The sequence below is a fragment of the Oryzias melastigma genome, linkage group LG9 (genome assembly GCF_002922805.2).
Source record: "Oryzias melastigma strain HK-1 linkage group LG9, ASM292280v2, whole genome shotgun sequence".
In the NCBI taxonomy this organism is placed as follows: domain Eukaryota; kingdom Metazoa; phylum Chordata; class Actinopteri; order Beloniformes; family Adrianichthyidae; genus Oryzias; species Oryzias melastigma.
In genome coordinates this window covers 2,222,037-2,247,984 of record NC_050520.1, presented here as the reverse complement: position 1 = coordinate 2,247,984, position 25,948 = coordinate 2,222,037, and the positions used below count along the sequence as shown (strand labels likewise).

The window sequence follows — 25,948 nt, the reverse complement described above, 5'->3', positions numbered from 1 at the left end:
CAACAGAAAAAGTGTTGAGTCAAAGTCTTTCGTCCTTCACAGATAATCGAATAAAAACTGACCTTTTAGTTCATAACTGCAGAGGAGTTTTTAGTGTCATTAAAACATTTCCCATGTTTAATGCATGGTTCAGGGTTAGTGGTTTTGAGTTTCACATAATGTAGGTCACCTCACACCGACGGGATGTTTTCCAAACCAGGATTCTCGCAGTGAAGCAGAAATATTTTATTCCTCTTTTTTCACAGAATCAAACTATTTTCTGAGGTTAATAAATAAATCCCATCACGTCAAATGATTCCTGGGGAGTGTGTGTTACCTGTCGCAGTAAACGCACACGCTTTTGCTTCTGATGAGTGTCACATTTGGAGCGCGAAGGCGCGGCGTTGTGAGGGAACGAAGCCCCTGGAGTCGGTGCAGTCAGCAGACTGCTGCTGCTGCTGTCAGTCTGTTAGGACTTCCATGAAAGTGGAGCAAAGGTGGCGTGTGGTCTGCAGGAACGTGGCGATGGCGTTGTTGTGTGTCGTTTAGAGTTCCTCAAAGAAGGCCACCCTGGACTTGGTGCTCTGTAGTGTCAGCTGTGGAGGAAAACGAAGACGAGCTGTGAGTAAAAGGAAAACGGCAACAATCAAAGCTGTGAGCGGTGTTGTCTAGCCCCGCCCCCACCACCTCACTTTCCTCTTGTTTGTTTAAAATGGTGACTATTCTGTTGGTTTATCGCCATAGCAACCATTTAATTTTTCGGTCCCCTGGGAGTGACAAACACGTCTGTCATTTTTAGAAGAATCAGCAAAAGTAAACATTTGGATTTCCTCAGCAATGGGGGGTTTATTAGCCACACCCACATTCCTAATATGGTCATTGTGTACATAGGATTCATGTGTTCTATTTTTCACAAAATTCCAGTAAAAAAAATATATGAGCAACAGAGGAATACCACATTTTCGAGCTCGCCACACTCCAACATGTTCTCACTCTGACGCATGGTTAATTGACGGTTTGGGTGTCCCCCAACTCGCAGTTTTTTGACGTGACGGCTGTTCCAATGAAATCAAGGTTCCCCAACCTCCAGGCCGCAAACCGGTACCGGTCCGATACCAGGATGTAGACCACACCAGTATCCTAACCCTAACCTTTACCCAGCATCAAACGCAAGATGCGGTACTGGTTCCAGACGCGGCACCAGACCAGGGTTAGGGTACCGGCCGCATCCCAAGGTTTGGTCTGCGTCCAGTACTGGTACCCTAATCCGGTCCCCTAACTCCATCCTTGTCTGTGTCCGGAACCATGTTCGACGAAACGACCGGATCTCTGATTGAATTGGAACAGCCAGCATGCCAAAAAAGTATGAGTTGGGGACGCCCAAAACGTCAAAAAGTGACTGAAGGATCCTTAACAGATCATCAATATGTGATGTTCAAAATACACATTTTTTCCTAAGAATTCCCAACGTTGTTCGACGAATTATGGTGCATTCACACCGGATGCGACTGGTCCAGCAGGGGTGTCAAGTTTCAATGTTAATACTTAGTGTACAGACGGAGTCTGAGGTCTTGCGGCGCGCCAAGGTTGACCTGCCACGTCAAGCAAAATGAGACTCGGCTTTGGGATTTGACATTTTCAGTGACTCGATCAAAAAGTAGAAAAATATATCCAATATGGCCGCTCAATGCAGGATTTTCATCCTGATTTTCCATGCATTTTCTTAACTCGCTGGAGCTGCGGAGTTGCCGGAGACTGTCCCAGTTACTGTTGGGTGGAGGTGAGATACACCCTAGACAGATCGCCAGCTGGTCACAGAGCCCATGGAGATGGATTGACCGCTACGCTAGCCAGCGGCCCAGTAGACAGCGAAGCGAGTGCCGTTGCTAGGCTGCTGGTCCCTGGGTAGGGGAGTACTGTGGGTGTCATCGTAGCAGGCGTAATGTGCTTATGACGTTTTTCTTATTTTCTTTAAGACAATAGTAAAAAGATCCTCCAGTTTTATTTTTCCCTAAAACGGCCGTCAGGAGTGAAGTACACAGCATTGGGAGAGACCCTGAATGATCTGGTGAACCCAGACACGGCGGCGTGCTTTCCAGCATCTCGTCATCTCCAAAACATATTAATCCAAGCTACTCGCTCAACATCATCCATGTTTTCCATGATGTGGCAACAAATGAAATCCAGAGAAACTTTGGCGGTTGCTCCACTGCTGGAGTATCAGAGGCGGCAGACGTAAATTTGATGTGGATGCAGCTTGAAGAGATGATTGATCAAAAATCATAGGAAGAGTTTAAATTAGTTGCTGTTTCTAAAGAGATTTTTGGGGAAAAATTCAAGATGGCAGCCGCTTCCCGAGGTCAAAGGTCAGCAAAACTTTGGTTGTGGTTGTAGTTTAACCCCTGAATTTATTTCCAGCTATGAAAAAATATGTTTACTTGCGTTTTTGTTTTAAAGTAAATGCTACATTTAGGTCATTTTATTGCTAATTTGGTTTGTCGCGTATTTGAGACAACAGGCATTAAGGGGTTAACCTTCAATAGTTTTTTTTATCCTTTACTGTGTGAAAATGTGAAAAGTCATAGGTCCTCTGGCCATCCTATAATAATTGTTAAGCTTTGTTTGGACCTTCCGACGAGATTCTTTAGACATTCATCTTTTTGATGGTTTCTCACGTTGTGATGTCATCATTTTTTCGAGGGTGGCGTTCACTGTCCCCAAAATTCCTTTTCAGTGGGTGCAAATGTTGAGTGTTTTAGGGGTGAAATCTTTGCTCAAACTGGCAGTAAGAAAGAAGAAAACAGGACAGAATGAATGCAGTCTAGCAAAGCATTATGGGAGTTTAGTGTAATTCACGGTCCGTCCGTTCCATCAGCCGCCCTGGCTGACCGCGTGTGTGTTATCTCTGTGGCCAAACAGGAAGTTGAACTGCATGAAAAGATTCAGAGTGAAAGCAGAATGTGGTTTGTGATTCTCCAGCTGTTGCAATGCGGTGGTTGTGTGTTTGTGTTTATGTTGTGTTTGTGTTTATGTTGTGTTTGTGTTTATGTTGTGTTTGTGTGCGTGGCTTCAAGCTGCGGCGTCTGGGATTCGTTTTGGTTTTTTCACACTGTCCTGAAGAGTTTGTTATGATGTCTGGATTTAACCGTGTCAGACAACTCCAACCTTTCAAACTGTGAGGATGAAAAGATCAAAATCTTCCATTTTTATAAACATTTAATTCACCAAATATGAAAACATTAGAATAAGTTAAAGAAGTTAATCTATATTGACGCCTAAATATTTTTTAATCTGATTTTTTTGTTAAAAATTTAGGAAAATATTAATTTAATATTTACATTATTTTATATATTCATACTTTTTCAAACTTGTTTGTTTTTATTTATTTATCTTTTTTTATTTCTTTCTTTCTTTTCAATTATGGTTTGTTTATTTATTTATGTATGTATTAATCTCTATTTTCATGCATTTTATTTAATGTACTTTTTACTTGTGTTCTGAGTATTTGTCTGAATTTTCCTTTTTTTCTTTTGTGAAGGACTTTGCTTTGATTTTTGTTTTTATAAAGCACTCATTGTTACCAATATAGGAAAAGTGCTTCATAAAATATGCTTTAAAGATTTTTTTATGTGTTATAATTCTACAGAACGAGACAAATATGGACAAAAAGCTGTCAGAGTGAGTTTGTGATTTCTGTGTAATTATGACTCTAAAAACATTAAAAATACCCAGATTTTTTGTTTTGGTTGTGGAATAAAGTTGTAATTTGAACAATAAAAATGAATAAAATAAGAAAATAGAAGGAGAATCTAACACGAGTGACTTTTTGACCTGGATGGAGATCATACAACCGAAGGGTAAATCCCAGAGAAGTGTCGTGTTTGTAATGGACTCTGATGAGACTAAAGTGTTTCCTCCGTCGAAAGCCGCTGCTCAGACTCTGCTGCAGAGACGCAGACCGGCAGAAGATCAAAGCCAGCTGCAGACGGAACCTGTAATTGCTTTCCTGCCCAGGTCTGAATGAGCCGCTGCTGGATTAATTCCCTTCAGTTAACCCTTTCTGCAGCTAACCGCAGACTCGTCCAAAGAGATTACCGCTTCAAACGAGCTTCAAACTTTTCTGCCTCTGTAGCGGCTGTAGGGTAAAGAAAATGAAGGTTTGTGTGGGGTAAATATCACAGGGAGGGTGCAGAGGGGGGAGGGTTGGACATCCGTGTACTTTCAGGTAAAACGCTGACGATGAACTAATGAAAACTCAAAGCGATAACAGCAGAGAGGACGACTGCTGTGTCACATGAAGTAATTACCTTCTATTGGCTGTGCGGCAGACAGGACCAGTCAGTTCACTTCAGAAACTCTTCTCTGAGAGTCCAGATATTCAATATTACATTTCCTAGATATGAGATTCTGCAACAAAAGACAGATTTGCAGCTCCTGTGTTTAGGTGCTGGAATGAGTTTTCCAAATAGATCGGAGCGTTTGGTCAGGGAGAAGTGTACAGTGTGCTGGAGCGAGTGAAGTGGATGTTCAGTATCAACCCTGAACTCTAAATAGGTCTGAATGAAGAATCGGTTTGAGGATGCAGCCGAGTCCAGATGAGTTTGAGTTTCTATTTCCCTCCAGATGAAGAGAGGAAACACAAGGTCACCTCGCTCTTGGAATAGAACATCTTCAAAGTGTTTTACGTCATTCTTCCTTATTCTTTTAACATTGTTTGGCACAAATAAATATATGCCTTGATTAGGAACGCAGATGCTTTTAGTATGAATTAGTCCGTTACAAAAATGTAATTGAAAAAAATTTTTACAATATAAAATTATATGAATACACACGGCTTTTGTACAAAAACAGGTCAGAGAGAAAATGTTTCCTTTATTGTTATTGACTGAAATGTTTAAATTTATAAAGTGTTAACCTAGAAGTGTATTTTGTGAACAAAACATCAACAATAAGATAAACAGAACTCTAAAGAGTTTTATTTCTGCAGTTTTACTCCAAGAAAACAAAGATGCTGACAAACAGCCATAAGAAACATTTATTGTGTTTCTACACTCTATAACAGGAGTGTCAAACTCAATCGCACAAGGGGCCGAAATCTAAAACGCACCTCCGGTCGAGGGCCGAACACTTTAAAATGAACATTTTAAATCCGTAACTTTTTAACATAATTATGAACTAGATATATACAGCATTACATGCAATAATGCTAGTGTGAATGCTGTAAGCTGACTTTGGTCACTGAAGATGCTGATAACACTGAAGCTGATAGCTAATTTGGCATTTAGCTGATATTAGCTAAATGCCAAATTAGTCTAAAACAAAAAAAAAACTTAGGTTAGCCAAAACAGCTAGCATGTAGCTTAAATATTAGCTAAACTCCAAGACTGCTAAAATTTTTTTTAGTAAATGCCAAAATAGTCCAAAAAACTAACAGAATGCAAATTTTCAAAACTTAAAACTGTAACTTTTTAACATAATTATGAATAATAAAAAGTCAGGAATATTACTCCAGAATACCTGCTGGTATTTGGAAGCCCAAACCCCATAGACTGAGCTGTTACTCAGTCATTCTGTTTGTCAGACCGACTCGGACCAATCGCTGCTTAGTGACAATATCTGGCTCCACATCACAAAAAAATAGCAAATGGCTTCAGTTGAACCAGAAAAAAAAATGGACGACATCACACTCGCTCAGTCCAGTTCTCATATTCAGTCAATTTCAAAACAAATCAACTTGTTTCATATAAAACCTAATAACTCAAGTGTAATAAACACAATATCTTCTTTTTTTGGTTCAGTTCAATAAAAAATTCTAAGTAAAAAAAATACAAAAATCAACACCAGTTACTACTACAGATAAAAATATTACAACTTTGATTTAGTCATTTTTCTATCCAGTCATTTGACATTTTCAAAGGTTATTTAACTCTCAGGCATTAATCTAAAACATATTTTACTAAATAAAGCGAGTTCCCTCGGGTTCATCATTTAACAGATTACAGTTAAAATTGAGAGATTAGACTTTAAAGGTTTTAGATAAACGTTCTGTGGCTCAGGCGGGAGAGCAGGACGTGCATTTTAAAATCCTGCTGTGTCTTAAGCAGAAATATTTCTGCGTGAACACATCTTTTGCTCTTTCAAGGATTAAAAAAATCCAAGCTCTGAAGAGAGGCAGAAGACAAGAAGAGATGCAGATTTCTAGAAGATTCCACCTTGTTAGAAGATTTATCAGATCCACTGTGACTGTAGTGGGACTATCAAAGACCAGAGTAAATACTGAATTCTTTCTGGTTATAAGGTCATTTTGGTGGGAAAAAGGGCTGCTTTATCTGTTTTCTTTTAGAGGTGCCCCCATACTTCTACATGACTAATGAGCGGCCAAGAATTAATTATTTTCTCCTAAATCTGTGCAGGTTAAACCACAAAACGAGGCACAAAAGAAGATTTTATGCAAAATGGGGTGTTTAAATATTTATTGAAAATAGAGGAGAAAGAGTCATCTGTCAGTTCCTCCAAAAACACTGGATCTGAATTTGATTAAAAGCAAGACACCAAGGATTCAATAAAACCCAGTCATGCTAAAACAACAAATAATAACTTTTTTCTGTCTTTTGACATTCTACCAAATCCAGATGTTTTTTCTCCTGAAGCGAACTTGAAACATACAATCACTGCACGCTTTCAGAGGTCAGCGATCGCTCACAAACCCCAGAAGGCTCCATCAGAAGACTGAAAAGGACTCAGTGGGACAAATGAACGAGTGATGGTGAAAAACCAACACGGCACGAAGTAAAGGATGCTGAGGGATTTCCAGGATCTTTTGGAATATTTTGGTTATATTTACATTTTTGGGTCATTTGAACTTAAAGCATAAATTAAATTACCTGGCCCTGCCCTTCCTTTGGCATCGTTCTCACTGTTCCCCTTTTCCCCTGACCTCACTGTCGGTGCGACTACATGCCCAAATTTATAATATATCACTATTTTTTTAAATAGCAGCTCTTCTGTTGGTTTATCTCCATAGCAACCATTTAATTTTTTGGTCACCTGGCGGTGACGAACAGATCTGTGTAGTTTTTAGAAGAATCTGCCAAAGTACATTTTTAGATTTCCTTGGCAACGGGGAGCTTTGGTTAACCACACCCTTATTCCTAATATGGTTATATTGATTGTCATATCATTTCTTTCATCTTATGAAAACAACTCCTCCTGTATTAAATGTTTACAATATTCCAGGGAAATATATGTGAGGTATAGATGAATGCCACTTTTGCAGGTTTGCCATGCTAACGCTTTTGAAAATACATTTTCATCAGGTACAAATTTAGTTGAGTTTTTAAGTATGTGGAGGGGGTGAAGTTTTTGCTTGAATCTGGTCCTCACATTTCAGGACTGTACCTTCCTGGATTAAACTGAAGCAGCATCACAATGACTCCAGTTTTCGCCATACCTTCTTGAAGTTGCTGTGCTTGCTGGTCCCCTGCTCCGTGTTCTGGTTGTGAATGATGTCCAGAGGAGTCTCCCGCTCTTTCATCTTCAGACTTTCGATCTCAGTCTTCAGTTCGTTCAGCTGCTCCTGCAGATGTTTGCTCTTCTCCATGTACTCCACCCTGAAACAGAGACAGGTTCCTTCCCTTTAGTGGGACGGTTTACATGCACAGATGTGGCCTGGTTTAGAGAAGGCAGCATTAAGGTTCCTTCCTTCTGTCTAGCTACGACAGATAGCTCCCAATTGCTACGGGATGGCTGCAGACACAGGCTCTGCCGCAGACCTCACCAAACTCCAAACTCACGTATGTTCACCAGATAACCCGCCATTTATATAAGAAGTACAACGATCCCCCCATTATTCGTGGGGGTTTAGCTCCGACATCCGGCGAAAGTTTGAACCCCATGAAAAGAATTTGCAGCACCAGAGAGGCCAGATCACAGAGGTCGGACGTGATCGTCTGCAGTGGGATTTCCTCTTTTCTTATGTAAAGACTGCGGCGCTCGCATCGGAGTCGTAACACTAGCCGTGGGAACCAGGAGTTACAATCGGACGGTGGCAGTAGCTGCATTTCCATTAACTCAACTTGGAATTTAGATAATAAATTCTCTTAATGGGAACACCACATGATGAAAAAAACTCACATTTTTTGAAAAAGGAGGTGGTTTTTGAGACGCATCGAAATAGACATTTTTCACAAAACTGTAATGGAAACACTTTTTTTTTTAAATAAATGCGCTTCATTTTAGGAAGTGTCTGTCCTGAGCGTTGCACAGCGGGCGCCACGAGAGATCCCACAGCGTCACAGCTCTTCATAAGTTGCGTATCACACGGAATCGTGCAGCTCCACACCAAGCAAAGTTTCGTTTCCGCTTCATCTGTAGCTGCACCTTTGCAGCTTCCAGCCTGAATTAGACGCGGACGACTCCAGCTTTGCTTTCAAGTAGATTCTAATTTAAGATAATTTTGTGTCTGAAGTAGTTTGATGTATATTCGCATCAATAGGTGTCAGAGAGCTTCATTTCTTCACTTCAAAGCTGGTCTGCTGCATTTGAGTCTTCCAACAGCTACAAAATCTGACGTTTGAGTTACTTTGACTACAGAACACTAATTTACCATCAAAACTCAGATTTTGTTAAGCTCATTTCTTCTCCTCCGTTTTGGGTCTTTTCTGTCCTCTTTCTCTCGTCTGACCCTAAAAGCTGTGGGGATGCTTTGCTTGAATACCAGCTGCTGCATCAGTGTGTGTTCATGCTGAGGGTCACATTCAGCTGAACGTCTGCATCAGATGTTCAGAATTCCACAGTGACGTTCATCCAAGTGCAACATGTCAGTTTTTATTTTCACTAAACTCTGCTGAAAACAGAACGAGACACAGAGGAGGACGGACAGGGTCTGCTACCAACTCACTTCTCCTTCTCGATCTCCATGGAGAGCCGTTTCATGTCGGTGTCTTTAAAGTCAAAGCTGAGGTTCTCTCTGCTGAAGCTCAGCTCTCCTGGAAGGTTGTCAGCCGGAAGGCTGGGAGGCTAGAGGGAAAAAAATGTGTTCCTTGTGAGCATTTAGTGAGGAAAACATTATCAGAGGACAAAGATAAACAGGAAAAATTGACAAAAAAATATAAACCTAAGAACTCTGATTTTAGCTTTTACAAATCCAACACTTCAATTTGTTTGATTTTAGTGCTTGAACAAACATCTGGAATTTATTGGAAACATTTCACATTTTAAAATGATACAACCTTAAAGTGAATGAAATACTGAGTTTATGAACCCAAATGAGAGAGATAGAAACTCTTTGTGGAAGTTCAGAATACTGTTATAATAAACGTCACATGATCAATTTAGATTTCATTTTGTGCGTTTAAGATGACGTCACACTTTAATTTACTGTTTGACACTTAAAGGAGATTTAAATTGTACTTTAGTTGTACCTACTGGGTACTTAGAGTGACTGTGTATCCGTTTGCAGGACCATCTCACATCTCTCATCAATATACAGACAAACACGACCTCAGTGAATCTTTCATAAACTGATCTTCCTCCCTCATTTCCCCTCGTGCATGCGTACGTGCGTGCGTACGTGTGTGCGTTCCTAACATGTTGTTGCTTCTGCGTGGGCGGCCTTATGCGCTGCCTGTTCTTATGCAAGTGTCTCCGGTTCCGTACATTGCAGGGTTGCAGAGACTGAACGTTTATTGGCAGGAAAGATAGAACCAGTGAAGCCATAGAGTTTTATTGTCCCATCTGTAGTATCAAGAAATTGAAAGAAAGACTCTATTATTGCAAAATTACTAAATGTCTTTTTCTACATGCTGTGTTTCTGTCAATACAGAACAGTTTTCCTTTTAGTTTTTCATGTCAGCTCAGACTATAAAAATATAGTGATAAACAAGTTCTCTAATTCAGTGAAAACAGATGATTTAGCAGGATCCCAAATATTGATCAGATGGGGTTACTTCTTCTCTAAAGCAGAACTTTTTTCTAAACATTTAAGGGAATAACTGAAAAAAGCTATCATTGCTTTCTATCTATCTGTGAAGGGTTGTGAGGTCATCTCCAAACAATTCTGAGTCCATCATCCAACCGTGAGGCGGATTCCAAAGCTACAAACGATAAAAGGAGCTCTCAATCTTCCCCGGAGAGGACATCTCAGCAGGTTCAGAACAAGGTCAGAGCGTGCAACGCTCAGCAAATTGCAAGAGACCTTTTGAGGTCCCAGCGAGCGCGTCAGGTGCTAAAGTTCATGACAGAACAATTACGGAGGCTCCACAGGTGTGACGCGACAGCTGTCCGAGAGAAATGTTCCTCTACAACCTTTTGAGGGAAAATGTTGCAAACTTTATAAAGATTTCTCAAAGTTGAACAAGATTTCTGTAACATTTCTCAAACTGCTGAACACCTGACTGCTTCCTGACACAGCCGGGACATTAATTGCTCGTTAGTGCCAACTCCACTCAAAAAAAGCAGCTCTTCTCTTTAAGGCCACGCCAATTCAAAGACAGGTGAAGGTCTGTGCCAAACTTCAACAAGTTCTCTGAATTTATCTGTCCTCTAAACATTTGAAGAAAGCTTCGGGTGGGATCAAGCTGCTCCACATTTCACTATCAGGGTACGAAGAAAACAACGCCAAGAAAAAAGCCGATTCAAAAATAAGATTCAGATTCAAATTTTCTCCTTTTTCCACTATGGATGTTATGGATTTTATCCTCTAATGTGTTTTTAATTTAAATTTAAACTGATTTGTGTTACAGATTGAATCCAGAACTGTGACTGATGGGAAGAAACTAGCTAGCTTGCGTGTTGAAGTTAGTTACCACATATACGGCCTTGCTGGTTATCTCCAGGAGTTTGTTCTTCGCTCTGCGTTCAGAATCTCTGGCTTCCTGCAGGTCCTGCTTCAGCTGCTCCGCCTCTTTAGCCCTAAAGAACAGACAAGAACAAGTTCATCCTAATTCCATCATCTGGGCTTTCTTTACAGGACAGAAAAACGCCCTAAACTGTCTTAAATCGCTGAACTTCCTCTGAACATTTGTACTCACTGGTCCAGCTGAGTGTTCTATTAGCCATGCGCCACAGAGTTTTACAGATTTGCCTCTCTGCGTGGGAACGACGGGCTTTCAGCGTTTGAGTGGACTTTATCATTTCCATGATGAGTGCTGCAGCTTAAAAAGTGTTCTGCGTTTAAAGGACTCGATTTGAAAGGCGGTTTGAGGCCAATGCGATTTAAAAACGACTGTGAAATAAACAGTCAAGTGAAAGGCTGTGAAGGGATGTTACCCGCAGCTTTTATACAGTTTTTGGTTTAACCGACTGAAACGACAAGCAGTAATTGTATGGGCTCAAATCAGGGTTATCTTAAATTGAATGAAAAACCAGATTGTTAATTTAAAAATTAAAAGGCCTAAAAGTGTACTAACAATAACGTCTAAAGTGCACACCACAGACCAGAGGTGGCAAAACATTTTGACAGAAGTTAGACAGAAGGGCCACAGCAGGACCAGATGTGTGGGGAGTTTTGGGAATAAACCTCAAAAGAGAAAGAAATCAAATCAAATCTGGATGAAAGCATGTTCTAATTTACATTAAAACTAAATTTTATTTAAAAACTGTGACTTTATTTGCACCAACGCTTTAATGTTCTTCAGTATAGAGTGATTCTTGTGCAAATGTAAGCAAAAATCACAGTTTTGAGATCAAATTTTCTAAATTTAAAAACAAATGTAAAATGATCGTAATAAAACTTCATAGTTTGCCAATGAAAAGATTTAATAATTGCTTTAAAGAATCTAATATTTTGGCATTTGTAAACTTTTTTTAACTTTCAAAAATATTTTTACGTTTGCAAACTTTTTAGCTTAAGAAAATATGTTTGTGTTTACAAACTTTTTTTTTGCTTTCAAAAAATATCTTTGCATTAACAAACTTTTGTTTATTTAAAAAAATATATATTTGTGTTTACAAACTTTTTTTTTCCTTCCCAAAAATAGTTTTGCCTTTTTAGTCTGTTTTACTTTCAAAGTACATTTTTTCATTTTCAAACTTTTTTTTTCTTTCAAAAAACATTTTTGCTTTTGCAAACTTTCTTTGCCGTAAAAAAATATTTTTGCGTTTGCAGCCCAAATGTTTTAATATGAGTTGTGCCTCATCTTGCTCATATTTGTTGAAAGCAAAAACAAAATTCTGCAAACGCAAAAAGATTTATTAAAAGCACAAAAAGCTTGCAAATGCAAACATTATTTTAAAGCAAAAAAAAAAAAGATTTTGAAATTAAATATTAAATATGGTCATTTGCAAATAATAAAGTTTTATTCCCAACATTTTACATTTTGTTTGCAATTTAGAGAATTTTAGTATCAAATCTGTGACTTTTTCTTGCAATATGGTGGCACAAAAATCACTCCATACGTCCGGAAAAAACATAAAGTTAGAGAAACGCTGCAATCAAGTGGTGTTGGAATGATCTGAAAAAAGAACTATCCGACACGTAAACATAAAAAAAAGAAAATTAATTCCAACACCACAGAAATGCAGAATAACATTCACCACTATTATAATGAAAATAAAGCAAATAAGCATTATCATTATAACTTATTCCCATTTGGCAGGCCAGATTAAATATTTTAAAAGGGCCGCATATGGCCCCCGGGCCGTACCTGGCTCACCCTGGCATAGACCCACCCAACTCCTCATAAAACTAAGATCACTTCAGAAAACTAAAACTCTTAATAAAAATTGTAATTGTTTTACTTAAAACGAAGGGGGAGAGAAACAAAAAACTAAAACTGAAAAAACAAACACTAGCTGTTACAAATAAAAAGAAAACATTTGGTAACAGTTTCAGGTTTGTAATTGATGTTTTCAATATTTGTTCAAATGTAATGCATACATTTTTAATTTAGAATGAGGTTCACTTTAAGCTCACCTCCATATAATAAGACCAAAGTTTTGGCTTGGCCCCATAAAACTTCAGTGTGTGAAGATTTAATAAGGATTCCAGCCACCAATCGATGTGTCTCCTAACAACGAACCTCCACAAATGAGCCGCTGGGCTTCAGCCTTTGAGGAGAGAGCAGCTGAAAATATATTTTAGTTTCTCAGCCAAAGATGTTTTACCTGCTGATCAGATGTTAGACACATAAAAAAGGTCTTTAGGATAAAATGTTTCTACGAAGTTAACATTTACTGGTAACTGTTACTCAAACTGGCATACAGCAGCATGTTTGTCAAAAATCTATTCATCCGTTTTCAGTCTGACTAGGAGAGTGTAGACTTGTTCTCTCACATCTTCTAGACATATGAAGGCATTCAGAGAGTATTCCCTCCAGGTATCAAAACCCCTAAAATGAGTTATTCTGCAAGTTTAAGCGTTGAAACTCCACTCTGGCTCAACTCTAAAGAAAAACTCCAGCTGAAGAAGAATGGGTGATGGAATGAGATTCAAACATTTGTTTAATGAGAGAACATCCCTGTTCTAAGGACTCCTGCAGCTACAAAGCCACAGAAACTGCCAAGATCCAAACACATAATGCCTCACTGCAGCACAGATGGCCCAATCCACTTTCATCTTCACCTTCTTTCCGACTCCTCGGCCATAGTGAGCGCGAGCATCTCTGCTTCCAGCATCTTCTGCTCCATCAGCCGCCGCTCCTCCTGGCCACGCATGGCGGTCACCTTGATGCGCTGCATCTCTGTCTCGGCCTCGGCAGCTTTCTGGGCCAGCAGCTTGGCCTCCTCCTCAGCAATCTGAGCCTTTTCCGCCAGCAGGTCGGCCGTCTGCTCTGAGCGCAACTGGAGGGGAGCCGCAGGAGGAGGAGACGCACGGCGACGGAAAAGGGAGAAGGAAAGTTTTAGACGACTACAAGCGGAACACAGGACTAAAACAGAAGATTCACAAACTTTAGTTTGATAGAAAAAGAAAACAAAATGATCTGTCATTTTTTTACATTCTTTTTCCAAAAATTCAAAAACTGTGTTGCTTCTATCTCCATAGCAACCATTTTCTTTTTTGGTCACCTGGGGCTGACGAACAGGTCCATGTCCGTTTTAGAAGAAACAACAAAAGTAAACTTTTGGATTTCCCTAGCAACAGAGCTTTTTTTTTTGTTAACCACGCCCAGATTCTGAATATGTTCGTATCGTTTAGCTTGAGCCAATAATTCGTGTATTAAATTTCTCACAATATTCTGGTGAAAACTGCACGAATGACGCTTTGATGAGCTTACCACGCTAATGCCATTCAAAATCTACAATTACTAAATCCATCCTTTTTTCCCAAGTAGCTTCCCATCAATGCCCAACGAGTTAAATCAAAATCCCAGAGGGGAGTTTTAATTTGTAGGTGTGCCTTACAATTATTGTAAATAAAAAAAGTAGAAAATTCTAATAATTCGACATTTAATCTAGTTGGAATTTTCCTTTCAATGCCTTTAATATATATATTAAAGAGATTATCCAGATTGGCTATGTTTTTTTTTAATTTCTTTTATTTTTCATGTGAAAAATAATGATGGATCCAATCAAAAGTCAAGTATGTCTAACGTAACCTGCAGAAGATTTGCTGTGATGAGCTTCATGCTAACTCCTGTAAAGGCCGAGCATCGTACCAGCGCCTCGTTGGCCATGTGAGCTTCATCCTGCAGCTGGACCAGCCTCCTCTCCAGCTCGTCTCTCGCTCGCTCTGCTTCTTCTCGCAGCTGCTTCTCCCTCTGCAGACGCTGACGCTCCACCTGGCGGAAGACGACAAAAACGGATAAAAAGAAGCTTGAATCGTGTTTCTTTTCATCCAAAACTTGTATGCAAGTAAACTTAATACAATGTTTATTTCTACCGATTTTTTGTGTTTTCAGCTTTAAGCTCTAATTTAGTTGGGATGCAAATACTCAAATAACAAAAAAGTGTTGTGCAAAGTAATGTAATAAACACTAATGTTTTTGTAAAGGTTTGCTTAAAGATGGATTAAAAACTTAATATTTTTTTTTAGCTCAGACCAACTATTTCTAAGGATTACAGAGACAATTGAATTTTAAATGTGTTCTGTTTGCATTTATTTTTGGACCAAACTGAATTCAATTCATTTTATTATTCCTCTTTTTCCTGTTTGTAAAAATATGAATTTCATGACTGAGTGGAGAAAGTTTTACAGTTTCATGTTTATTCTATTCATTTTCAGGACTACAGATGGAGTAATGCTAAAAAGCAAAGTTCCACTATTTTTATAACTGAATGTGGTCAAATTTGCTCCACATTTGACTCATCCTGTGGAAAAGCTACAATCAGCATTAACTTTAGGATCCGTTTTAGTGATTTTGGACTTTTTTTTGCTTTGCAAATTTTGAGGAAATCTGCTTTAAATGATCTTTTTACAACAGCTGGTGAATATAAATCAGATTTCCAGAGAAAGACTATTGCCTCCACGACCCGGTCCAGGATGAGCAGAGGATGGATGGGAGTTTAACCCCTCGTTTTCCTCTGCCATCACTAACCTGCTTCCTGGCCCGCTCCTCTCTGGCCTGAGCTTTCATCTGCTGGACCTCCAGGGAGTCCACCCGCCGCCGCCGCATGAAAAGGTCATGGTTACCGATACACAGTTGGAGGATCTGGATAAGTAAACACAACAACAAAAGATAGTATTTCATGCTGCTGTACATTTACTTTTACTTTTTTTTCCCTCAAAATTCTGTTCATTTACAGATTTTTTTGTTTTGGCACTTGTGGTTTGTTTCAAGCAGTTAAAACAAAGAAACTAAAGACAAAAATATATAAATAAATAAATATACATGGATGTATAGAATCTTGTCAGGATATGAAATGATTGGAAAGTCAAAAAAAATAATAAATACCGGTAACTACAAAAGTTACATCACCTGCGTTGATGCTAGTGTTAATGCTTTTTTCTGAAAGTAGTCTCTGAAGATGCTGAAGCTTTTTGCTAAAAATTGTGATGCTATTTACTTTAATTGCTGAAGGGATTTACTGAAAATACAAAAGCTATTTGCTAAATATTAAATTTGCTAAAACACTGGAAATTTTGTTAAAAAACTTTGAAAGAGCGCTGAAGTTGACCTAAATTTCTGAAAGATTTGTAGTAAAATTACTTAAAAATTTCCTAATAAATTCCAATTTTGCTAAAATATTTAGTGTGTTGCTTAAAAATGAGCTAAACTCCAAATCAACCATAAAATCAAACTTGTTGTTTAAATACTAGCTAAACTCCAAAATATTCTAAAATTTCTCAGTAAACTAAATTAGTCAAAAACATTAGCCTGTTGCTAAAATAGAAGCTAAATTCTAAAGTAGACAATAAAAACTCCAGTAGATAACAAATTGGTCAAAAACATTAGCATACTGCTAAAATAAAGCTAAACTCCAAATTCTTTTGAAAATTACTATAAAAGATGAAAACATAGCCCATGGATATATTTAAAGGCTTGTTGCTAATCTACTTAAAATTTTAAAATTTGAAGACTTTCTCATTCTCCTATGGGGCATATTTTGCTCAATATTTCAAAAAGTAAAAAACTTATGAATATCAAAAATACAAGCAGTAATGTTCTAAACGAGGGGAATGTTTTGATACCAAGATTGCTGAAATCACTGAAAGATTCAATCACTGATTGAGTTTTTACGTGCCAAAAAACGTTCGTAAAGGAGAATCCCTATAGTGTGAATGTTTACTAATCATTCACACCATCGTGACTGTGTTTTACTGTTTTTAGTTTGTAAATGAAATAAATGTCAGCAGAACTCACCAGCTTGTTGACTCTTTGCCGGGAAGAATTAAACTTAAAAACATTGGCCTTCTTGTCCAGAGGTTTGATTGTAAACTAAAATGAAGAAAAGAAACAATGAGAATAGTGTTGGTCATATTTAGCAGAAAAATGACCACATTTTCAGATGAGAATTCAAAAACAAGAATACTTAAACTCTTTATTTGTAATTATGTGAGAGAGGATTCAGTTTAAAAGTTTTCTCTCTGTGTTGTTATCAATTAAATCAATAATTCCGAATCATCCCATTTGATCCAAACAACAAAAATGTTCAATTAAAAAACAATTTCTTTATGCCACTTTAATCTGAGTATTGGAATAACAATCGTTTTTTTAATTGCTCCACAGGTGGTAATTCTTCTTGTTTCACAACATCCCTCAAAATTATGAGGATCAAGTATTATAATTATTTATAATATTTTGAGATGCTGTAGATTGTCTCGGCTACTTCAGAGCAAACGCACGGTACATCCTGAAAACTGAGTCACCAATCGACCATGAAACCTGTTTTGTGACCGGAGAAAACTGAATTATGTACAGGAAGAACATGCAAACTCAACACTAACAGGTGTGATTTTATCACTTTGAAATGACGATGTTGAAATCTCCAGAATGTACTAAAGGTAAAGGCTGCCTAATGTAAAGTTAAAAATATTTACATTTCACAGGATTTGTGGCGTGTTTTGGCTTGAAGATAAATATTTAGTCTTAATTTGTGGCTGTTGAAAGAAAAAAAAAACAATAATTTTAAAATCAAAGCTGCAGTCAAGCTTTGATCCATCCCAGACCCAACAGGAATACAAACATATGAAAGCTTTTTCTATAATAATAATAAAAAAAAACAGGATTCTGTGCTCTTTAGAAGGTTTAAACAAAAAAAATATTTAAAACATGCAATAATTTTTAACAAATCACGCTTTTAGAGTGTAGAAAAACACAAATGCTTAATATTTTAAGAAGGCGTTTAACCAAAGAGAGCTGGGATAGTTCAAACAAACTTTCGAATTGGGGTAAAAAGTATTTCCTTCCTCAGACTGTGGTCACATATGCTAAAATGCAACCCAATCTAAATAGAAAAATCGTAAAGTTGCCGTGCAGGGATTTTATCTTTCTTTTTTTAACATATCTATTACTTTTTTATTATTTTTTAATGTCTGTTTTGATCTGTGCGAGTGACCTGGAGGTACAGACCGCTACATAATTTTCATTGGGATCAATAAAGTTTCTATCTTTCTATCTGGATGATTTTACAGCAAATAAAAGACATTTAGAACCTCGATGCCACCCGAGGTTTCAAGAAAAAGTTGGATTTTTTTTTTTTACATCGGTCAGTGACCGCCCAAACATTCAGAGGTCGGGCGGTAGCAGGAAGGCAGCAGCACGATATTCGACTGATAGGAGGGTCTCGAAGGTCCCCAAAATCGTTTGTAGGGCAGCATCCTGTAATCGGCCAATCATCCGTTACTGCGGTCTACTAGTGTTGTGATTATTCAGCTATTGAAATCATGGTTTGTGGCAGCCCTAAAGCGACTCATAAGGTGCGGTTCATCCTCACCTCCTTGTCGCTGTAGGAGATGTTCCGGATCTCGTTCCAGGGGAAGGAGCACTTTGGCGTCAGCTTGTTGTTGGGGTCGTAGATGTGCAGGCCGAGCGCATCCACTCCCAAAAGAAGATCCGTTCCCTTTTTGTTCTGAACCACATCCCAGCAAATAAAGCCATTAAACAACCAAACGGCAGCAGGCGGCGGTGGGTGTGAACCCCCCTCCTGTCAGTCAACATTCATTTGCACCTTGGTTTGACAGGGTGACTTTGCCGTGTCTACGCTCGTCTAAACAGTTTACTTAAATTGAGTTGAACAGCTGCTTGTGCGGTCTGAGCTCCTTCGTTTCACAACAGTGAATTAGTGGGAGCAGCTTTAAAAAAAAATGTGGATCAAAGCCGGAGCCCCCCTCCCCCAGTGAGTCTCACTTTATCAGTGACTCAGAATGCACAAGGAGCCAAGCAGCAGCCATGTTTTCATTCATCATTACCCAACGACAAAACCAAACTAAGAGAAAAACAGATGAGTCAAACAGCTATTCTTAGCACATCATTACATCGCTGCTAAAGCAGACACACCTCCCATATTGGCTTCCTCTCTGAGCGTATATGGAAGCAGCGTAGGTTTACCTTGATTAAAAAGTAATTGACGCCGTACATGTCCAGGTCCTGAGCTATTTTTAAATACTCCATCTCAGCTTGGTCCCTGGTTCAGAGAAAGAGGAAAATGGATAGAAGTAGAAGTACGGAGAAAAAAAAGGGAATCAGTCTTTTTTCCTTTGATTTGATGCTACAAAAACACTGGAAATGGTTAAAACACACAAAGCTCAGCAGCAGCAAAGAAAACTCATTAACATGCTTTAGAGATGAGATTCTGTATCCACGGGTTTGAAAAACAAGCCTCTTTTCTCGCTGATTTGCTGTGAATTCAGCAAAAAAAAAAAAAAAAAAACACATCATTAACATATGTGATGCCTGACAATTAAAAAAGGAGGACATGCTGACGAATAAACTTTGGAAAGTGGTTCACATTTGAAAAATAGAGGCTAAACCTCCACTGTAAAAAAGAGCAAAAAAACATTTTAACGAGGTTGGATTCTGAATACATTCCAACTTTAAAGTGGAACGAGAAGAGTTGCATTACCTTATAATGCTAGTGTGTTTTTGCTGAATGTGGTTGCTGAGGATTCTAAAGTAATTTGCTGTAATTGTTAAAGGGATTTGCAAAAAACTCTAATGATATTTGCATAATACTAAAGTTACTTACATATTTCAATGAATAAAACCTTATTAGAAGTCAAATTATCCAAAAAAGTAGCATGTTGCTGAAATATTCGCTAAACTCAAAATGATCCTAAAAAATCGCAGTAAATGCTAAATTAGTTCAAAATGTTAGCATGTTTCTACAAATATTAGCTTAACTCCAAAAAAGAATAAAAAAGCCTCAGATGTCAAATTAGCCAAAAATGTTAAAATTTTGTTAAAATATTAGCTAGACTCAAAAATAGCAAACAAAAAAAACTGTTGATGCCAAATTAGCCAAAAATATTACAGGTTGTTAAAATATTAGCTTAACTCCAAATTAGCCTGAAAAACATCAATAGATACCAAATTAGCCAAAACTGTTAGCATATGGCAAGAACATTAGCTTTACTCAAAAATAGCCACAAAAAAAATTACATTTCAAATGAACCAAAAACATTATATGTTGTTAAAATAGTAGTTTAGCTAAAAATTAGCCTAAAAAACATCAAAAGATGCCAAATTAGTCGAAACTGTTAACATATTGCGAGAACATTAGCTTAACTCAAAGATAGCCAAAATGTTGGCATGTTGTTAAAATATTAGCTTAGTTACAAATTAGCCTAAAAAGCCCATTAGATGCCAAATTAGCCAAAAATATTACAGGTTGTTAAAATATTAGCTTAACTCCAAATTAGTCTGAAAAACATCAATAGATACCAAATTAGCCAAAAATGTTAGCATATGGCACGGACATTAGCTTTACTCCAAAATAGCCACAAAAAAAAAAAAAAAAGAAATTTTAAATTAACCAAAAACATTATAAGTTGTTAAAATGTTAGTTTAACTACAAATTAGCCTAAAAAAAATCCGTAGATGCCAAATTAGCAAAAACGTTAGCATGTTACTAAAATATTAGCTAAGCTCAAAATTATCCTTAAAAACTTCAGTAGCATTTACGGTCTGAACGTTTTGATACCAACATTGCATAGGTTCAAAGAGCACAAAGAATTTAAAGAATTTTGTGTAAACATTTGCGTAAAATCTTAAATTGCATGAAAGATGTGAATGGCTGAAGTAGAAGCATGAATGTGCTTAATGTTTTCACAAAGAATTAGAAAAATGTCCCATTGACTTAAAATGGGAAAAAATGTATAAATTGTGTAAAACCTTAAAAACTGTAAAATATATGACTACCAAAAGTACAAGCACCCTTCTCCTGAACGTTTTGATACCAAGATTGCAGAAATTGCTTGAAGCGTGCTTGAGTTTTTACATGCCAAAAAACGTACAGAATCTGACATAAACTGTAAGAAAGACAAACAGGATCACTATAGTGTGATTGCTGACACAGCATTCATGCAATGAAGGAATTACTGATTCATGTGGAGTAAATGTGATCCACTCCAAAAAGAAAGACAGCAGTTAACCCAAAAGAAGCTTATTTTTTTTAGTTTTCAGGTTTGGAAATGAAACACTCAAAATAAGTGACACATAAGGTTATTTCCATTTACAAATTCAAATTTCTATGAGCAGCATAGTTAACCTTCAAACAAAAAAACAAAAAAACCCAGCTGAAAATCAAATGTATCCTTCATTTAATTGTGACTCTGGAACGCCACAGAATTTAGTGAGTAAAATGAAATGGACTGCTCTGCACAGCCCAGACTGTTGAGTCTTTTTAGCTGCAGGTTGTGCTCTTATCAGTAACAGTGACAGTGTGACAGAATGGTTGGCAAACACTTGTTTTAAATAATTGTCGTGAGGCGGCACTCGCTGCTGCAGCAGCTCACAGCTATTAGCGTGCCGACAGATGCCAGGTGTCATGTTTCCATCACCGCTGATTTGAGCGGGACCTGATAATTGCTCTCAATTACTGCAGTCATCAGACATGAATGCCAGCTGCAGCCTTCAAAAGGTTTTAGCAGCTTTTTGGGGGGTTAATGTGGGAACATGTTTCAGGTGCTGCAAAATACAAATGATTTTAGCTCCGTGTTTCGGGTCAGGAGGCTTGTGACCATTGGTGAACATCACATCTGAAGCAATTAATGTACAACAGTGCGAGGCCGATTCCCTACTTTCCAGCAGCCACAGATAAAAGCATCACTGACTCAGTCTATTCATTCAGGAGATAAACGTTTAGTCATCTGTAGAAGATTTCAACTGTAGGAGTTGGATTGTCCAAGTCCAGAGGAGCGCCTGTATCTTAATAACAGGTGTGTCTGTCTTGGTGTCACATAAATCCGACCCGGCACAAACAGCAATTGTTAATAATTACTCCTCCGTCATCATGGTGCAGTGCGATTCACTTGTTGTTCTTCTTTCCCACTCCCCTAAGGGCTAACGCGAGGGATTTCAGATCTCAGATGGATCGTCTGTGCTCCTGTTTTTGGTCGTGGACCACAACTCTGGCTCGTCTTGCCTGTTGACCTCGCCCCCACCTGCCCCCAGTCCTATCTTGCTGAACTCTATTAAGATACGTAGTTATAGAGTTGTATAAGATAACTCCTCTTCAATAGTCCTGGTAAATCTCCTGTCTGTCCTGGGATAGGATCCCTCCGTCATGAGGACATCCCTCAGGTTTCTTCTATTTTCCTGAATCGGGATTTTTAGGAGTTTGTCTTTATCGGGAAGGAGGGTCTGAGGGCAGGGATAACCAGTTTAATTTAGTTTACTTAGTTTAGCAATTAGTTATTGTTCATATCTGTCTTCGGCCTAGCGCCCTGCCTCCACTGCCTCCACTGCCTGTCTGGTTCCTTTTTGTTATTTTGTTGTTGTTGTGAAGCTAATAAACCTTTACTAATTAACCATCTCATCTGACTCCAGTCTGGGATCTGTCTACTCACCACCACCCCTGACACATGCTAGCTATTTTGGCTAATTTAGGCGTTTTTAAAGTTTTTTTACGCTATTTTGGAGTTAGGCTAATATTTACTCGCTAGCTGTTTTGGCTAACTTAGGCTTTCCTAGTTTTTTAGGTTATTTTTAAGTTTAGCTATTTTTTTCAGCTATATGCTAGTTGTTTTGGCTAAACTAGGTTTTTTAAGGAATGTTTTGGATTTTGTCCCCTTGTGCGATTGAGTTTGACACCCCTGCTCTACAGGTTCACTGAGCGGTCTATGGCCATGATATTTCATGCGGGCCATCCTGCAAGATTACAACATTTTTCCCCAAAGACGGCCCATAGCCACACATAAGGGTAGTTGGGGCTAAAGCTTTAGAGATCACCACTTTCCAGCCAGAAAGTGTTAGACATATCATTTATGGACAAAGCGATGGACTTTCACTGGTGAAAAGAGATCAAGAAAACATATTATCATAAAACACTGTGTTATGACAGCAGTTTGATCATAAAGTTTAGCTGCCGGCAGCTAACAGTCTGACTGAATGAGCTGATGCTCACATCAACAGATGGTTTCTTCCCTGACGCCACAATTATTCCAGGATAATCAGGAAGGATCCGGTTCCTCATTTTCACACATGAACTCATCACTAAAGGGGATTTTGGAAGCAGCACATGCTCATCATCAGTGATATAATTAAAAGAAAAAAAAATGTAAATTATATTAGATTTTAATGAAAAAGAATGTAAAAAATTTGTCTAAAAGATTAAACTTAAATGAAAGAAAAGAAAATTCTGATTACAGTAATTCAAAATCCAACATGTTTGAGTTAAAATTACATCTTCAGATTTGAATTTATTTAACTAGTTTTTTTGTCGTATATAAAAAGTTCTGATTGAGGATGACAGCTTAAACAAGTAGCAACCAAAAGACACAAAAATAGAACTGAGGCGTTTCAGTACATAATGCCAACATTCAGCAGGGACAGTGCAGGCTTTCCTAACGTCATCCCTAAAATAAAGAATATCCTCCTTAAACCACTGAATCCCATACTCAGCTCCTGCATCTCAATGCTGGAGAAGACTCCAGCCTGGCATGAAGTTCGGAGCAAGTTTTCAGCACATCTCGTATAAGCTGAGAGTTTGTTTTGACAGGTGGGGAAGTTGGGGTGGATTCTACCTCGTCCTGCCTCTGTGCTCTGCATAACACGCGGTGATCCTCTCCTCCCACATTTCTGGAGTCATCTGGTACAAGTTAATCACCTGAAATAAAGAATGATTTGAGGCATTTTAGAGTTGTGTACAGTAAGCAGTGCAGGCCGAGATCAACACTTGAAGAGTGTCAATCACTCACCCTCTTCGGCAGTAGTTCCTCCTCAGCCAAAAATCCCGGTTTATGAACTTCAGGGTCGTAGTCTCCATACTGCAAAAAAAGGAAATCGGCAACAATAATTAACTCCACGTTCAGGTTTATTCTTCACCGATTTATCCCAAAACATTCCAGACGTTATCTCTCCTGAGAGTCATTGATAAAAGGAGATGAGATTCTAAATTCAGGTCATTCACGGAGACCGCACTCTCAGAGGGGCTTGAAATATGTGTAAATTTCACTTTTAGAAAATGTGGAAGACCTGAAACCACTTCAGGGTGATGGAGCTCACATAATGATACCACACATGCATAAAGAGAGCTATAAATGGATGGGGAATGACTGAGAGGCAGTGAAACAGTATTTCAGGCTCATGTAAAACGGCTGGAGCGCAGATGGAGTAACTCTTCAACAAGTATGCGAGGCTCTGAATTAACTGAAGTAGGTCAATCTGAACGCGTACCTGTTTCTGCGCTCGACTTCCTCCTCCGTGTTTTGTTTTTCTAACCTCATTACATCAATCCATAGAACTGGGAATTTTCACTTGGTTATTCAGTAGAGGAGGAATTTGTCCATGAAGGTAATGCTTATCTATGTATTTATTCACAGCATTTTTGAAGGTTTGTCTTCACTTTATGAGCTGGATGAAGAATAATGAGTACTAGTGACTAGGACGACCACGATTGGTCGACTAATCAAAGACTTATCGACTATTAAAATAGTCGACGACTAATTTAGTGGTTGATTAGTTGTTACTTTATATTATATGTAGTCAGAATGTAGTAAAATTGAACCAAGTTGTCAGCATTCAGCACCCAAAAAGGCACTTTTTTATATTTGAGTCAGTGAGACCAAAACTTTGTCTTTTGTGAAAAATAGTACCTTGTTTGAGATGTTAGATGTATTCATGGGCTATAGTTTCATCTTTTATAGTAATTTTCAAAAAATGTAGAGTTTACCTAATATTTTATCAACATGCAAACATTTTTTGTTATCTGTTGGTTTCTTAGGCTAATTTAGACTTTAGCTTTGAAGGCTAATGTTTTTGACAAATATAGTTTGCTGAGTAATTTTTGGCTAGTTTGGAGTTTAGCTTTTATTTTAGCAACATGCTAACGTTTTTGGCTAATTTAGTTTACTAAGGAATTTTAGGCTATTTTGGAGTTTAGCTAATATTTAAGCAACATGTTAGCTATTTTTTTTGGATAATTTGGCATCTACCAAGGATTTTAGGGCTAATTCGGAGTTTGGCTCATATTTAAGCAACACATTAAATATTTTTTGCAAAATTGGCATATATTGGGGATTTTTACACAATTTTACTACACATTTTTCAGAAATTTAGGTCAACTTGCAAAGTTCCAGCCTTTTAGCAAATGTAACATTTTGCAAATAGCTTTTGCATTTTCAGTAAAAAGCTTCAGCATCTTCAGCGACTACTTTCAGCAAAAAGCTTTTACACTAGCAGTTTTTTGCTATTTCAAAGCTAATGATGGTTAAGATTTGTGCTTTACATCCACTTTATGCAATACCAGATTAGTCATTGAATTGGAAAAATAATCTGTGATTAGTCGACTATTAAAATGGCAGCCCTAATAGTGGCAGCCCTATTAGAGACCAACCGAAACCTTTAACTTTAGTCCCAACCGCCCTTATGTGTGGATATGGTCTGGTGGTCTGTCTGAGGGGAAAAATAGTCAAAGGTCCTGAAATGATCGCCCGCTGACGGCCCATATACACTTGTAAGGACAGGTAACGGATAGAATTGACGCGGATCACTCGAAGCTCACTCTAAAAATACACCAGATGCCAAAATGACCGCTGCACGGCGCGAGCCGGGGAGTTCTGGGGCGCTTTGCGTCTGGTGTGAACTACATCATAGGTTAACAAGGGTGCCGAATGGAAAAACAGGTTCCCAAGAAATAAGTCCGAAATTGTCTTCAAATAAGCATAAAAATCTGAATATGAGGTACGAAAAATTGTCTTACCAAGAATTATTTTAATAAAAAATTGTAGTCATTAATGTTTTCTAAAACTAAGATTATTTTACTTTGAAAAACTTTCTTGATAAGATTTGTTTTCTTGCAAGACAGAAAATTGTCTTTTCACTTCCTTAAGACTCAATCTTTGCAGTGTACTCTATGCCAACAGTCCCGCCCACAACTCAGTGGCAGATTTCAAATAAACTCCTCCCGCTCTACAGGAACTATCTCCAAGAGA

General features: G+C 38.1%; 1 protein-coding gene across 1 annotated transcript in view; it reads right to left on the bottom strand.

The window, feature by feature from the left end:
* Nucleotides 1-210: 210 nt before the first annotated feature.
* nf2a (neurofibromin 2a (merlin)) overlaps nucleotides 211-25,948 on the bottom strand; it is a 45,813-nt gene continuing 20,075 nt past the window's right edge. The window contains exons 5-16 of the mRNA XM_024275862.2: nucleotides 23,714-23,782; nucleotides 23,540-23,622; nucleotides 18,906-18,981; nucleotides 18,292-18,426; nucleotides 16,719-16,793; nucleotides 15,453-15,566; nucleotides 14,574-14,696; nucleotides 13,541-13,758; nucleotides 10,785-10,890; nucleotides 8,879-8,997; nucleotides 7,430-7,589; nucleotides 211-575 (exon numbers count right to left, since the gene is read on the bottom strand). Of these exons, the coding sequence (XP_024131630.1) occupies nucleotides 525-575; nucleotides 7,430-7,589; nucleotides 8,879-8,997; nucleotides 10,785-10,890; nucleotides 13,541-13,758; nucleotides 14,574-14,696; nucleotides 15,453-15,566; nucleotides 16,719-16,793; nucleotides 18,292-18,426; nucleotides 18,906-18,981; nucleotides 23,540-23,622; nucleotides 23,714-23,782 (1,329 nt within the window). The 3' untranslated portion in view covers nucleotides 211-524. The remainder of the gene's footprint in view (nucleotides 576-7,429; nucleotides 7,590-8,878; nucleotides 8,998-10,784; nucleotides 10,891-13,540; nucleotides 13,759-14,573; nucleotides 14,697-15,452; nucleotides 15,567-16,718; nucleotides 16,794-18,291; nucleotides 18,427-18,905; nucleotides 18,982-23,539; nucleotides 23,623-23,713; nucleotides 23,783-25,948) is intronic.